At 53.1% G+C, this 15,788-nt stretch overlaps 2 protein-coding genes across 5 annotated transcripts; one reads left to right on the top strand and one right to left on the bottom strand.

The window, feature by feature from the left end:
* Nucleotides 1-5,252: 5,252 nt before the first annotated feature.
* Nucleotides 5,253-5,971, top strand: LOC308413607 (immortalization up-regulated protein; the record flags this gene model as incomplete). The annotated part of the gene is made up of 4 exons (XM_080908668.1): nt 5,253-5,274; nt 5,366-5,478; nt 5,629-5,712; nt 5,870-5,971. 4 exons carry the CDS (start codon nt 5,253-5,255, stop codon nt 5,969-5,971), a joined length of 321 nt encoding a protein of 106 aa, XP_080764794.1.
* Nucleotides 5,972-6,035: 64 nt separating this feature from the next.
* Nucleotides 6,036-14,937, bottom strand: YIF1B (Yip1 interacting factor homolog B, membrane trafficking protein). 4 transcript variants are annotated; one of them, XM_080909070.1, is made up of 8 exons: nt 14,828-14,937; nt 9,183-9,415; nt 8,996-9,100; nt 8,829-8,907; nt 8,664-8,721; nt 7,720-7,875; nt 7,551-7,644; nt 6,036-6,318 (listed from the first exon to the last, which is right to left on the bottom strand). In XM_080909070.1, the coding sequence occupies exons 1-8, from the start codon at nt 14,880-14,882 to the stop codon at nt 6,163-6,165; spliced, it is 936 nt and encodes a 311-aa protein (XP_080765196.1). In that variant the 5' UTR covers nt 14,883-14,937; the 3' UTR covers nt 6,036-6,162. The 4 variants fall into 4 exon arrangements, with proteins under 4 accessions (XP_080765196.1, XP_080765197.1, XP_080765199.1 ...); XM_080909071.1 differs by having other exon boundaries at nt 14,837-14,930; XM_080909073.1 differs by lacking the exon at nt 14,828-14,937 and adding an exon at nt 14,711-14,810.
* Between the last annotated feature and the right edge of the window lie 851 nt (nt 14,938-15,788).

A 15,788-nucleotide genomic window follows, 5' to 3' on the forward strand; every position in this document is an offset into this window, starting at 1 on the left:
TAGAGGGAGGGGCAATAGATTGCTGGAATAAAGCTGAGGGTTCTTCAAGCTTTATAACACCCCTTTGTTGATGCCAGGCAATTGGCAGGCCATTGAGCCACACCCTCACCTGTGTTCTTTCTTTGTCACGGCCTACTGCCCAGGCATGCATGTCTGGGGTCCTGAGAGCAAAGTAAACTGTACAGATGCTATCTTGCTGTGCATGAGAAGCTGGCTAGCCAGTTTCTGACCCAGGAGTCTAGAGGTTAACAGCCAGGATGTTAGCTTAGAAGCAGAAGTACGTAAACTCTGGACTGATGACTGGGTGGAGGCTGAGCTCAGCCCGGGAGTCCCAGGCCAGTCCAGTACTTGATGATAGCGAACAGTCCTGCAAGCTTCCAGTTCATCCAGCTGCTGGGCTGTGGTTGAATGGGGATAATAATGTTTATAGGAGCTGGGCCTCTGTTCATGAGGACTCCAGGAAAGACTAAACGAAGCCTCACCATAATCCCGTTTCCAGACAAACATATGACCTCAAGCATGTAGTAAGGACCTCCAGCAAAGGCACATAGCTATCCCAACCGGGCCCCTCAGCATCTTCCCTGCCCACTATAATTGTTGAGTTGACCAGAGATATTTTTGTGAACTGAAGTAACAAAGTCCTGGCCTTCGCTGGCCAGTGCTGATACAGGCCTTTAATCCCTAACAAACAGCCTGGTCTACAGAGGGAGATCCAGGACAGCCAGCGCTATGCTGACCCTGTCTCTAAATAAAATCGCAGGACTGGAGTAAGGCCCTGAGGATGCCTTTTCTTCAGGTGAAAAGAGGGAAGGGCCCAGAAGTGATAACCCTGGCAATGCTGTGGCTAGATGAAGGCGAGCCCTTGTCTTGAGTGGCACTAAGAAACACCCAGGCACCAAGGCATTTGGGGCAGAAGTTAATGAAACAGAAGGCCAAGAACCAGAGACAAAAGGGGGTGCCCACAGCAGTGAGGGGGAGGGTCCTGAAATGAGAAGAGCAGGTGGAAATGGCTTCCTACCAGGTGGGGCTTACACTTGAGACTTCCAGAAGGGTAAGTGAGGGGAGGGGAAGAGTCTGACATTCAAGACATGTGATGGAGGTGAAGTTAGGAGACAAGGCCATGTCCTCCCCTACCATTCCCCCACTCTGAAACAGCACTACAGGACATTGACTCCAGGGTACAGAAGCCCCAGGGCCTACTAGCTAAACCCTAGGGAGGCCAACACCAAACCCCCAGTGTGGAGATACGGCTGACATTACTGAACACTGCCTGTTCAGGGCAAGTGGATTCTGCAAAGCCATTTACTTTACGAGATAAGAATTTTTGGTCTTTAATACTTTATTATTTTTTGGGACGGACATGGAATTCAGGATCGTGTTTTTGCTAGGCAAGCACCCTAATCACTGAGCCATGCCCCCCCCCCCCAGCCCCTTGCTGGATTCTGGGAAACTGCTCTACCACTGAGCCTTAAGACCCATCACTTAGCATGTATGTGTGTGTGCACACAAGAGCACATGGAGGCCCGAAGACTACCTCAGACATTGGTCCTTACTTTCTACTGCGAGACGAGAGCCCTCTTTTTAAAGATTTGTTAGTTACTCGTACCTGTGTGAGTCCAAAAGGCCACGAGGCATCTCATTTCTGGAAACATGAGTTCTAGAGATGGTTGTGAGTGACCATGTGGGCACTGAGGACTGAATCTGGCTCTCTGGAAGGTTTCAGTGCTCTTAACTGCTGAGCCATCTCTCTAGCCCAGGCAAGGTCATGTTTGCTCTGCGTGTATGTACTGGACTGGCTGGTCCATGAGAACCTGTGTTCTGTCTTTGCGTCCCATCTTAACCTCGGGACACTGCAATTACAGACATGTGCTATGTGCTACCTCAGGCAGCCACCTCCACAAGGCAGTCGGGGTTGTATGACCTGCTTTGGTTTTTTGTTGTTGTTTTTGTTTTGAGATGAAGTCTTCTTATACATCCCTGGCTCTCGTCCATTAAACTCACAGATAACCACCTGCCTCTGTCTCCTGAGTGCTGGCAGCAAAGGCGTGCGCCACCACTCAGGCCGGTTTGTTTTATTAAACATAGATTTTCTTTTAAAAATCGGTCTGTGTTGATGTGTGAGTGCACGCCAGGGATGTGCTGGGGCCTGTGGGGGTGAGGAAGGGATGTAAGATTCCCGTTCCATGCAGTTGTGAGGCACCAGGTACGGGTTCTGGGAAACAGGCAGAGCACATGTTCCTAACCACTGAGCCATCTCTACAGCCCCTCCATTCACCTTTTCTCTTTTAGGTTTGTATGTGATAATTTTGCTTACACGTATGCATGTATGTGTACCATGTGTATGCCTGGGGCCCATGGAGGTCAGAAAAGGATATCCTGGGAATGCTGAGAGTTGAACAAACGCTCTTAACCATTGAGCCATCTCTCAGCCCCTCATGTTTTGAGACAGGGTGTTACTACGGAGCTCTGATTAGTAGCCCTCCCGCCGCCGTTCCTTCCTTTCTTTTTCCAGTGCTCGGATTACAGGCCTGTGCCAGTACGCCAGGCAAGTGTTAAATCTTCACGCAGGGGAGAACAGGTCCTGAACGTTTAGTGAGGGGTAATTGAGGTGAACCTGACCTCAATGCCGATGATCTGCTAGCAGAGCAGCGCCCGGTCGGTCAGAGGCAGACCAATTCACCACATGACAGGACACACCACTCTGAGTCACTGGCTGGGTGAGGAGAGGAGCACACAGGGTCCCACCCTCTTGGAATTTATGCTGTCTGGACAGGTGTTGTCTCCTGTAAGGCGCTGTGGGCTCAACCACCAGAACTGCTTATCCAGCCCCTCCCCTTTGCTCATTGTGATATAAACCAAAGGTCCCCCCACACCTCTGCCTCTCCCTCTTATCTACCCCCCACTCCTTAAAGATCCTCGAATGGCATCCCTGCCTTTACACCTATAACCCTTGTGCCTACCGCACTGTGTTCAATGTTTCTTGGGGTAGCCCTGGCTTTCCTATGACTCGATCTGTTCACCAGACTGGCCTTGAACTCTGCCCACCTTCGCCTCTAGACCCTGAGTCATCACACCCTTTTTTATTTTACTGAGGATTTAACCTAGGGCCACACGTATGCTAGACAAGTGCTCTATCACTGAGAGAAACTCCTCCTCCACCCCCACCCCTTTTGTTCCTTTGGGACAGGGTCTTGCTAAGGTATACAGACCAGCCTTGTTTGCTTACAGAATCTTGAAATTGCAAAACTCCAACCCCTACCCCCACCGAAAAACATTGTCTAGGCTGTGGTGGTGTACACTTTCAGTCCCAGCACCTGGCTCTCTGAGTTTGAGGCCAGCCTCACCTACAAAGACAGTTCCAGGACAGGCAGGGATACACAGAGAAACCTTGTCTCAAACAACAACAAATCCAAGCCCTCCCCAACATACCACATAATTAGTGGTTCCTCCGCCCCACTGTTTTTCTCCTTGCCTTTACTCCTTTGGTTGGTGGAGTGGGTGCTGGGTCTTGGATACAGAGTTCGCTGCTGTTTAAAACCAGTTCTCGCTTTATATTGACTTATAGGCCAGATAGAGCTACATGAGACCCTGTCTCAAAAAAAAAAAAAAAAAAAAAAAAAAAAAAAAAAAAAAAAAAAAAGAGAGAGAGAGAGAGAGAGCTCGGTGGTTAAGAGCACTGACTGTTCTTCCAGAGCTCCCGAGTTCAATTCCCAGCAACCACATGGTGGCTCACAACCATCTGTAATGGGATCTGATGCTCTTTTCTGGTGTGTCTGAAGAACTATGATGTGGCCTTTGCAGGCAGCAGGCATGAATAGGCGCACATACAGACATAGGCAAAACATCACTATATGTAAGAACTTAAATCTTAAAGAGGTAAGGTGCTAGGAGGTGGTTAAGAGCATCTGTTGGTCTCCTCAAGCGGCAACTCCAAGGATGGCCCGCACAGACACCAGCACACACATACCTTTAAAAGTCAAGTGTTTCGGATCATGGTAAGCGCCAGGCGTGTGCTGGAATGACAGGTGTGGAGCCTGCATGACCAGTGCAGGCCTTTCTACATATCGACATGAAGCGGGCATCTGCATCCGAGGTGGCACCTGTCCACCTTGATCCTTGAAGTAGCTACCTGTTCCTGCCGAGAGGCGCCACTTTTGGAACATACAGGTAGGTGTTTGGTTTTGTGTGCATGCGCCTGGATGTGCACCGGTGGAGGTCCAAAGACAACCTGCAGGAGTCTGATCTTTTCTCCCTGGTGGTTCTGGGTGACAGGACTCTGCTCATTAACCTCGCAAATCCACACAAGAGGGCCCCTGACCAGCCTCCTTATTCTCTTGAGTCAGGTCTAGCACTGGCTGGCACAGAACTCTGTGAAGCCAAGCTGGCCTTGAACCTAGAGGTCTGCCTGCCTCTGCCTCCTGAGTGTTAGGATGAAAGGCGTGCCACCAAGCCCAGCACTCTGTCCTGCTATGTAGCCCAGGCTATAATAAAACCTTCAATCCTCCTGCCCCAGTCTCCTGAGCTTACAGTGCCTAGCTTGGAGCTAATGCTTGTGGTCACAAAGGTCACATGGCAAAGCCATGTCCCAAACCCCAGATCCTATGTTCAGACATGGAGAGCCAAGACAACGTCTCAGGACAGGCCATCTCCCTACTACGGGAGCCCATGCCTGGCTTCCAGCTCCTAGCCTTTACACGATGAGGTAAATTACTGCTTAAGACACCTGCCTTCACCAAAACAACACAACACACTTCACCACGCATTCTGCCAGGCACCAGCCTAGGAATTTAACCCATCTGTCTTCCACCATCACCTCAGGGTGCAACTTTGCTGATGCCTCTCGGCTGCCACCTTGGCGCACCAGTCTGGCCACCAAATTCCTCAGACACTACTTAGCTCAGGTCAGAGGAGCTGGGAACCAGACCTTGTCGCTCCCAGGATGTGCTTGAGCTTTGTTCAGTGTACACGGAAGGGCTCTCCGGAAGCAAATACCCTCCCAAAGGGGGCAACTGATGACTAGTCTCACCCTTTCTCCTAGAAACCTAGTCACTTCCACCCCCACTTCCCACTTAGGAAAGTCTGGGTGGAGCTGGGAGCTTCAGAGCAGTGAGTCAGGGCCCAAGAGCTGAGAGGGACAAAGGTCCGGAGGGTGGGGCCTGGCAGAATTCCTGCGGTGGGCAGGTCGTGCTGTCCCACCTCCTGCCTAGGCACTGCCTAAAGCTTCCGGCCATCCATACCGTCTGGTCACCGCCATGGAGTTTGACTTGGCCGCAGGTAGGCTCTCCGGGAGTGGTGGATTTGGGATCCCTTTTGAAGGGACGCTTCGTCGCCTACACAACCCTTGTAACTCCCCTCTCCTCTGCAGCCCTGGGCCCTGGTTCTAAGAAGCCAGAGGGGGCAGGTCAAGTGGGAGACCCCAAATATTGTCCTCTTAAAGCGCCGGGCCGGCCGGAGGCAGGCGCTGCTCACAAGCCGAGGGTAAGTCACTTCACCACCAGCATCGAGTCCCGAGAGCCTGAGATGAGAACTGGGTCCTCGGCCACACGTCAGCCTTCCAGTTTGGGTTGGAAGCTGCTCCAGCGGGTCCCTGTCCTCACTGTCACACCCCCATCCCCACTCCCCACCTAGCATGGCCCTGGCAGCTCCTCCGACTCCAGCAGCAGCAGCAGCAGCAGCAGCAGCTCCAGCGACTCGGAGGCAGAGGGGAAGAAGGTAAGAGGCCGTCCCTCTCCCAGCACTCTCACACCTCAGACCCAGGCACTGCCAAGGTCAGGGTCAGGTTAAGGCTCCTTGCAGAGGTGGTGGGGCGGGTCCTGTACCGCTTCCAACCGGGCCACCTCCTTCCTACCCACCGTCCTCGGTTCTCCAGGAGTGTGCCGCTGGCGGCAAGAAGCACGAACGCTCCTCAGACAAGGCCAAGAAACCCAAAGTGAAAAAGGAGAAGAAAAAGAAGGAGAAGGCCCCCCACTGACTTATTAAACGGGCAGCCCTTTCCGCTCCCCAGCGCCCTCTGCCGGTCAGGAGCGGAGGCGGCGCCGAGCCCATCAGGTTTATTGTTGCGGGTGACATGAGCACCTTGGCTGGGAGGGAGGGCGCGGGCCTGGAGGGCACCGGCCCTGGTCGAGCGAGATGAGTGTGGGAGCTGGAGGCCAGACCGGCACCTCACCGTACAAGGTGGAAGGTGAGCCAGTACATGAGCACCGGCTGCGCAGCCGCCACCGCCATAGTCAGGTACATGCGCAGCTGGTTCCGCGCCCCGCGCACTGGCACCCCTTCGGCCGCTGCCTGGGCCAGGATCTTGAGCCGCAGTGTCCGGATCTGGGTAGCAAGGGGAAGGTGGGTCAGCCTGGGGGCGGGGGGGACTCAAAAGTGCCAGACAGCCTGAGATGAGTCCCTGCCCCTCTGTGGCCTCCAGTTTGTGTTCCTGGAAGGGTCTGTTGAATAGCTTACCTTTCCCCCCACCCCCAAGCCCCGTGAGCAAACCATGGTGTGCTGCAGAGGTTAAAGGTCAGACGAGGCTCTTCTACCAATTGTAGATCGTGGACTGAAGAGCGTGGCCTAGCTGCTCTCCACCTACCCGGAGACAGAGCCCTCCTTCATGCAAGGCAGATGCTCGCAGACACTAGCCCGGTGCCCTACCACTGAATAACCCTCCCCCTCTCTGGGAATAGAGGGCAGGATCTGGGTTTGTAGACCAAGGTGGCCTCAAGCTTGTAGTGATCTACTTGAGCTCTGGTGTGAAGATCAGCACTCTCCTTCCACCATTTGGCTTCCAGACAGGCCTTAATGGTGTGTGTGTGTGAGTGTGTGTGTGTGTGTGTGTTTGTGTGTGTACATATACTTGTGAGGACTAGAGGATTCTTGGGGGGAGGGGGCTCGACTTCTATTTTCCAGATAGGGTCTCATTAACCAAGCATTTACCAAGTAGGCAAAGCCAATGAGCTCCTGATACCGTTTCCGCTTTCCTAGCTCTGAGATTATAAGAATATATCCACTCTGGGCTTTTATTTTATTTCTTAAATGTGGGGTCCAAGGATTGAAGGTGGGTCTTCCTTACTGACGGAGCCACCTCTCCAGCTCCCTTAATGTTACACAATGACAAGGCTTATCCTTTGGGACAGTGCCAGAGTGCTCTCTGCTTTTCCCTCACGCTCGGTCTAAATCTTCCAGGCATGCCATTTGCAAAAGCAGCTGAGGCTTAAGTAGAGGAAGTGATTCACTCGAGTACAGGTTAGGAACACCCAAGCATAGCAGTCCCCACGGACCCCTACCCCAGATGGAGGGACTCGGGGGCATGGTGGCAGAAAGCCCAGCATACAGGAACAGAAGAGCGAGAGAGAGAGCCCAAGCAGAGCCTGTGTACTGGGCAACCCTGGCCCTAGCCTAGCATCCTGACTGTCTAGTGCCCTCAAAAGGACCCACATAAGAGATTCCTTCTTCCAGGAAGTTCTCATGGCCCCCAGATTGGATACTTGGATGCTCCAAAAACCTCCCCAAGCCTTTCTAAGAGCCCCAGAGCCCCAGCCTTGCCCACCCCAAGCCCCACTCACCATGAACACGAAGATGGACACACAGCACCAAGCAAGAACCAGGTAGTAGCCGATCTTCCCAAAGAGCAGGCCTGTGAGGACCCCGCCAATCATCCTGAGGGGGGGCAGGTGGACCAGTATGAAGAAGAGGCCAGGGTCTGGGGGTGGCAGTCAGGGTAGGAGCACTCACCCGACATATTTGTAGCCCAAGAAGGCCACCAGGTCGATGGTGGTAAGGTCAGTGTTGACAGTGACCAGGTAGAGACTGAGCAAGATGGCGACAACTTCCAGAGTCAGCCAGGCCAGCGCCGAGCTCGCCTGCAGTCCCAGGAGGTCTGGGGAGAACCTGCCGGAGGAGACACCCGAGCGTCACTGTCACCCGGGGCAGCCCTGTGTTGACGACGCTGGAGGTGGAACAGAGACCCCCGAGGGTCTCTCCCTAGACAGTGACACTCGAGTAAGGGCTTGGATGGAGACCTCAGAGCCCTGTGAGGTTCGTCCCTCGTCAGGAGCTGGTGGGGAAGGAGCCTTGTCCCACCTTGGAGCCTCAGTAAGGAGTCCATTATTTCTATGACACTTGTGCTCAAAGCCACAAAAGGGAAGGAACAGGTGACTGGGGGAGAGGTGGGGCCTGATCAGCCTGGGGTTAGGAAATGACACTGGTTGGGAACCACGGTGAAGGGGCAGGTGCTGGACACACGGACCGGACGGAAGAGCACAATCCTGTGTCAGTCAACTAATTGGATGTGCAAGGGCCCTGAGGCAGCAGCAGCAGGGCTGGGTCAGCTGCTTGACCTTGGAGCCATTGACAGCTTACAGGATAGGGAAGAGGCCAGGCCCCCCCTCTCAGAGCTTTTAGCTGTTGCTAGGGTGAGATTATAAGGGGTGAAGGTGAGGAGCAGCTAATTTAAGGGACTGTGAACATAAGGAGAGATCTGTGGGTACAGGCCAGGAGGAAGGAAGGCTGGATTTAGAAGTTGGCCCAGCACAAATGGGTTTGATGGGTTCCAAGTGAAAGGTGTCACTGAGGTGACTGGCCACAAGGTGGGGCTGTCCCAGGACAAGAGAGCTGAGACCTCTCAGACGGCTCTTGGCCTCATATCTCCATGTCTTCCCCTGCTCCAGCATCCTTACCTGTCCTGGGTCCCCAGTGCAAGGCCGGCCACCAAGATGTAGGTAATGAAAGCCATGGCTGCGGAAAGCAGACACAGCGCTCGTCAGAGGAGGGAAGCCCTTCTTGGGCACCAGGTGCCCAAATACCTGTCCCAGACATGCCCAGGCAGTGGGGGGAAGGGTAACCTGGAATGTAGAGGTCTGGAGCGTTGATGTCAAAGCGGGGTGCCACGGGGGTGTCCTGTTGGTATTGTACCTCCCAGTCCTGTGGAGAGAGTTGGGGCAGTGGCTGCACGCCGGGATGGGGGTCCTTCCACCCTGCTTCCCGGAGGGTGCTGGGCAGGGCTGCTCACCTGGTGGAGGTAAGGGAAGATAAGCAGCCCGAGCTTCTTGCCCACGTACACGGTGTCCACGGCGAAGTAATACTTGAGCTTGCTGACGGGGATGAAGCGGTCGATCTGGAGAGGCAAAGCTCAAGCCTAAGGCCCTGTGGGTCCCCCCCTGCTCCCAGCCCGCAGCCGGCCGTGCCAGCCTACTCACGTTCTTATCTACCAGCTCCTTGCCCTGAGCGGCCAGGCTGCTCCCGTAGGCCATTGCCATGTTGGACATGGGGGCAGCCAGGAAGGCTGCCTCGGACGAAGAGGTGGGGTAGCCCAGACTACCGGGTGATGGCTGGCCTCCAAAGCCCCGGCTCGGGGCCGAACTCGTGTCGTCGAAAAACTGGTGGGGATCAGCCATGCCTGGTTGGGACACTGGGACCCTCCGCTTTGAGGCTGCAGAAAGAAAGGGAGGAGTTCATTAATTCCGCTCAGGTTCCACTACTCTCTCTGGCAACAGCTGGGACAGGGGTCACCAAAACAGCCCTTGCTGTGACGTCAGATGGGCTGCTAGTCTACCACCCATCCGTCCATTCTTCTGTCCATCTATCTTGTCATCAGTGATTCATCCACTCGTTTATCCATCACCCATCCATCTATTTATCCACCATTCATTCATTCACTCATCTACTTTCCCATCACCCATCCATCTATTTATCTATCATTCATTCATTCATCTATTTTCCCATCACCCATTCATCTATCCACCATCCATTCATCATTTATCCTTATCCATCTGTCACTCACCCAAGATTTACCCCTATTTTCCATCTACCTACACAGATAATGACGAGAGCTCCTTCTCTTGGTCTACTCTGCATAAATCCTGTACCAGCCATGACCACAGCTTCTGCTCCTACCCCTTCCCGACTTGACTCCCCCGAGTCTCCCCCAGTCGGCCTCTCAGTGTCCCTGACACACACGTGCTCAGCTCAGGGCTCTGTACCGGCCATGCCTCAGCCTGCAGTGCTCTCCCCTAACTCTCACGGCTCCCGGCTCTGCCCCAAGGTCTTGCCTCATACCAACCCCTCCTCCACGGATGTCTATGGCACTGAGCACCCCCTGGCGGATGAGCTGTTTGCTGTAGGTTCCCCAGGGCGGGAATGGCCCCTTGTTCCCAGGTGACTCCCCTAGTTCCCAGAACAAGCTTTGAGTGGGCAATCGCCCGCCCTATCGGAGAGATGCGGGAGACAACCCGGCCAGCTCCCTGGCTAGTATGGAGCACCGATCCCACCCGTGTTCACCACACCACAGTTAAACGCATTTACTTACAGCCAGTCCAAGTCAGCTGATGTTATTACTATTCTTAAGTGACCAATAAAGACGTTCCAGTTCAGACTCAGGCACAAAGGTGAAGGGGCAGGCTCTCAGAAAGCAAGGGACCCTCTGAGAGCATGGGTGTGAAGCTTCTCTAAGAGTCACAGGAGGTAAGGGTGAGGCTGTGGGGTGCTCAAGGCACTGCTATTGCCCACACCCCATAGAGAAAACCGAGACCAAAGATGCTGAGGTCCAACAGGTCATACAGGGTCAGGACTGCGCCCACTTCAAGAGCTTGTCCGGCCAGACACAGGGCTGCATGCCTTTTGTTCCAGTATGTGGGAGGCAGAGGCAGGAGGATCTCTGTCCCAGGCCAATCTGGTTTATATAGCAAGTCCCAGGAGAGCCAGGACGAATACATACAGTTAGTTTGCCAGGACATCTCAAAAACCAAACAACCCTCTCCCAAAAGGCAAAGCAAAACCAACAATGAGGAGAAAGGTCTGGGAGAATGGCTGAGCCATGAGGAGTGCTTGCTTCCTTCTGAAGGACCCAAGTTTAATTCCCACACCCACGACCACCAGGGAACTGATCAACTCCAGTGAGTTCGATATCCACTTCTGGCCTCTACCAATACACACAGACACACAGGTAAAAAATTAAAATCTTTAAGATGATAACAAGAACAACCCCAAACCCAAGGTGACTAGGCTAGTGCCTGAAATCCAAGGTTGACATCATTCACATACAAGCACACAGGAGGTCCAGGGTTCTATTCCCCACACAGGGCATAAAACAAAAACCCCAAAGTTCTTTGTAAAAGCTCCATCTGACTTCCCATCTGACCTGGGAAGCTGAGGCTGCTGAGTGGGTCAGGTTAGAGGCCATGGCGGACAAGGGCTGGGGTGGGGATATAAAAGTGGCCATTTAAGTCCTGAGCCGGGGCGCCGGACATGCTGAAGCTGTGCGGAACCGGGCTGAGGAGAGGAAGCGAGAACCCTCTACTTCCCCAGACTGGTCTAAGCAGGGGTGGGAGGTGGTGTCTGCAGAGACAGGGTAGCCCAGGGTCCCGGATACTGGTTGTTGAGGTTTGGGAGGAGCAGACAGACCATGAGTGAACCTGCCTTTCAATCGTCTGCTGACCACCATGACATCCATAAACCACCAGGACAGCGGGCACAGTGGCTCATATCTGCAACCCAGCACTCCGGAGTCACCATGGGAGTGCTAGGGGCCAAACCCGGTCCTCTGAATAAACAGTGTTCCTAACTGATGAGCCATATCTCCAGTGCTGTGTGTCTGTGTGTGTCTGTCTGTGTCTGTCTGTGTGTGCGCACAGGGTGCGTGTGTGTGCAGAGGCCAACAACACCTGTCTTTCTCAATCGCTGTCCACCTTACATTTTGAGGCAAGATCTCTCACTGAACCTGTAGCTCGCTGATCTGGCTGAGGGCCGGACGACAAGCCCTTGGAATCTTGTCTTGGTCTCTGAGGAACTGGGGTCACAGCATGAACTGTCATGTTTGGGTATTAATGTAGGTGCAAACTCAGGTCCTCCCACCTGAGTAAGGTGCACTTGGTTTGACTGAGTCATTTCTCCAACCCCCACCCCCCACACCTTTTTTGAAACAGGCTCTCACTGTGTAGCTGGCCCAGGTTGGTCTTGAACTCAAGACCCTTCTGCCTCTGCCTTCCATGTATCTAGGACAACAGGCCTATCTCTCAGCTTGTTCCACTCCTATGAGCATTTGCTCCTCAACCCAGGTGCTACCAACCTCCAACCCTGCTCCTGAGAGGCCACAGAACCAGCGAGTCACCTGACATTTCTCACCCAGAAATGTCTGGCTGGTGCTTCTGTCAGTAAAGCCCTTCTGAAGACACAGCAGCAGATAAGACGACCAGTACTCCTGCCTTCCAGAACACTCTCTGGGTTGGATCCTTTCCAGCCCTCAGTAATGGGTGACCTGATTTTTCCACTCTTGCCCTCCTCCCACGGAGTGGAATCTCACAGCCACGGCACCTTTGGCTCCATCTCTGACAGCTCTGAGGCCTTTGGGGTGCTAGGTGTGCTGCCCTCAGGAACTCCCACTGGCTGCCCATAGACCTCCCCTTTCTGCCCACCTGCTCCCCTCTGACATCCTGCCAACTGTCCCCTAGCCTCTCACAGTGCCTCTCACCTCCCCTTCTACCCCGGTCATTGCCTCCTGGCCTTAAGTGTCTTGCCTGCTCCCACCTATTTTTCTTTTTCCTTCTGGTTTTTAAGTGAGGGCTTTGCTATGTAGCTCAGGCTACCCTCAAACTCACAATTTTCTGCAGTGCGGGCATTTTAGGTGTGTGCCACCACCACACCCGGGTTCCTTGCCTCTTCCTTCCGTTGAAGGAAGTCTCCAGTGGGTAGCCAGACATGATATTTTTAAAAGTACTGAGCACTGCGAATCAGGGCCGTGTGCGCGTTGAGCAGGAATCACAACACTCAGCTGCATCTCCAGCCCTTTTATTTTACAAACAGGGTCTTGCTGGGGTGTGGTGGTGCATGCCTTTGATCCAACAGTAAGGAGGCTGAGGCAGGTGGATCTCTATAGGTTTGAGAGTAGCCTGGTCTACAAAGTGAGCTCCAGGGCTACATAGTAGGAACCTGTCTCAAAAGAACAAACAAACAAACAAAACCCAAAAACCAAAACCAGGGTCTTAGTGAGTTCCTCAGGCATGGCTGGCTTGCAAGGAACTATGGAAGCCATTTTGAACTTGAGATCCCGCCTCTCCCTCCCAAGCGGCTGGAAGTACAGGCTTGAACCACTAATCTTTGCTCTGTGATCCTCTGATATATTTATCTTTTTGGCTTTTTTTTTTTTTTTTTTTTTAAAGACAAGTCCCCACTAGGTAGCTCCTGCTGTCCTGGGACTCACTCTGTAGCCCAGGCTGGCTTTGAACTCATGGGTAATCCCCCTGCCTCTGCCTTGAATTACAAGTGCCTCACCTGCCTTGCAGGTGCATCACCTGTATGATTCCTTTGAATGAACATCAACCTTGTTAATCCTCTGCCCAAGATCAAAGCCCACCACGCTGAGAATCAGATTCTAACACCCTGTCAGTGGCTCTGGCACCAGCCCCAAGGCCTCTCAGGTCCCAACTCTGACAAACTCTTTGCCTTAGCATCCAGTGCTGTTACCCTAGATCCCCCAAGAGCCGACTGTGTCACACTCGGGACTGTGCTCCAATGTTCTTCTTCCTCGATGTCCCTTTCATAATGCCCAGGCTCCTGATTTCCCTCCTCAGCACCAACTCAAGAGTGGATTTTGTTGGCACAGGTCTCCACTGCCTTTCTCTCCAGGAATCTCTCCAGACCCCCTAGGTCTTCCATCATTAGGCATGCCCCTCTTCAAGGACGCAAAGATACTTCCAGCCGAACAACTGAGTCCCACACCTCCATCCCAGACCCACCCCATCTGCCTGTGCACTTTCTCATCTGCCGGGCACTCTATGCAGGTGCCCTTACTGGAGGCATCTCTGGGAATCTACCCACCGTTTTCTTTAAACACAGGTTGCCCCAGGCAGGCCTTGAACCCATAACCCTCTTCCCTTCAACTCCCAAGTGTGCACCATGGCTCCTCACTCTCCCATGCTTCTATCAGAGTGGTTCCATTGCTCTGTAATGGCAGCTCCATGACAGGAATAAATGCTGGCTGGCCACACATCACAGGCCAGTCAGGCGCTAAGGAATGAAGGGGTAAATGGAGCCTCCTCAAACCCTACTCACAATCCAGACTACACACACACACACACACACACACACACACACACACACGCACATACACACACACACACTCTCTCTCTCTCTCTCTCTCTGGTTCCTACCACTCCCCAACTACTCTTGCTGGCTGACACATTTCCTTCCCTGGAAAGTGTCTTTCTCCTGAACTCCAGCTGTAAGAAGCAAGGACCAGGGCTTTGGTGGTTACTAGTGTGTACCCAAATTCCAGCCCAGGGCCTGGCACAAGGTTCACTGGACCAAGGTATGTTAGATGAATAAATAAAACAAATATATATATATATATACACACACACATATATATATACACCAAGAAGAATTCAAATTCACATCTGGGAAAAGAGGTTAACAGAGCTGGAAAAAGGAGGTTAACAGGACAGTAAGTACTCGTTGCGATCGTAAATGGGGTGTAAATATGGTCCTGTCGGCACAGGGAGTGCCCAGGGGCCGTACTGTGGCGCGTAGGTGACAGCTCGTGGGCACTGGAGAGCCTCTGAAAGGTGGGGACAGGGAGGTCAAGTCGCTGACTGCAAATGAATGGAGGTAGCATTTCTCTGAACATCACACTAAATCTCCCTCCAACTTGCTTTCTTTCAAAGGAATTTTCTAAGGAACCTACCCGCGATGCGCCCCCTACCCGGACGTGGCATCCCTGCGCTGTGCACACCTAGAAACTCCAGGTCCGGGATCTCGTGACCTCCGTCCGACCTGGAGTGACCTCGCCAACCGCCGCGATAGCCCCGCCACACCCTCGCCCGCCCGATCTCCTCAGCCGGCCACGTACGCCACTTACGCAGCCGGGGCGTCCCCGCCGGCGCCGCCAAACCCGTCGCGTGCATCCTTAGACGCCACTGCCGCGAACGCCACAGCCGCAGTTCGGAATGGGCCCGCCCGGTTCCCGTAGCCACGCCCCAATGGTACCTAGAGACCCAATAGGTCTCACGATGGCGCGAGAGAGCCACGCCCTCTACGGAGGGGCAGCCGGGTTGAGTGGGCGGTGGCTTACTTAAGAGGCGGGAACTGGGGTCCATGACGTAAAAAGAGAGGCCGTACCTTAGCGGCAGCGGGGCGGAGCCTGAGCAGAAGGCTTCAGGCAGGAAGGAAACCATTCCTCGTGTTGAGCGCGGAAGTCGACGGGAAATGTAGTTCTCTCCAGGCAAGCACTAGATTTAGTTAGCTGTGAGCGCAGGGAGGCTGTAGGCTGAGAAACGAAGTTTAGTTTAGTGGATCACTTCTGTATTCCCAATACTAAAGAAGCTGAAAAGGAAAGTCACGAGTTCAAAGCCAGTCTATGCTTTGAACATAGTGAGCTCTAGTCTCAAAAAAACCTTTTTTTTTCTTTTTTAAAGAGTCCCTCAGCATATTAGGTCAGAAGAGTGGGTAGCTTTCTTTGAAGGTACCTTTTTTAAAAAAATTGTTTATTTATTTAGTGTATATGAGTACACTGTAGCTGTCTTTAGACACATCAGAAGAGGGCATCGGATCTCATTGCAGATGGTTGCTGGGACCTCTGGAAGAACAGTCAGTGCTCTTAACCACTGAGCCATCTCTCCAGCCCTTTCGAAGGTACCTTTAAGCAATTTCTCAGAGGTTCATAAAATTTTTCTCACATGGCTCTTCAAAATTTTTTCCACTGAAGGTACTGCATGCAGCCCCCACAGTGGAATGCACACAAGGAGCACCTTCCAGCATAGAACCCTGAAAACTGACTTCCTCCTTTGTTTCCCTCAGGGTTTCTTTTCTCT

Source organism: Micromys minutus (assembly GCF_963924665.1).
Source record: "Micromys minutus genome assembly, chromosome: 32".
NCBI classification, from domain to species: domain Eukaryota; kingdom Metazoa; phylum Chordata; class Mammalia; order Rodentia; family Muridae; genus Micromys; species Micromys minutus.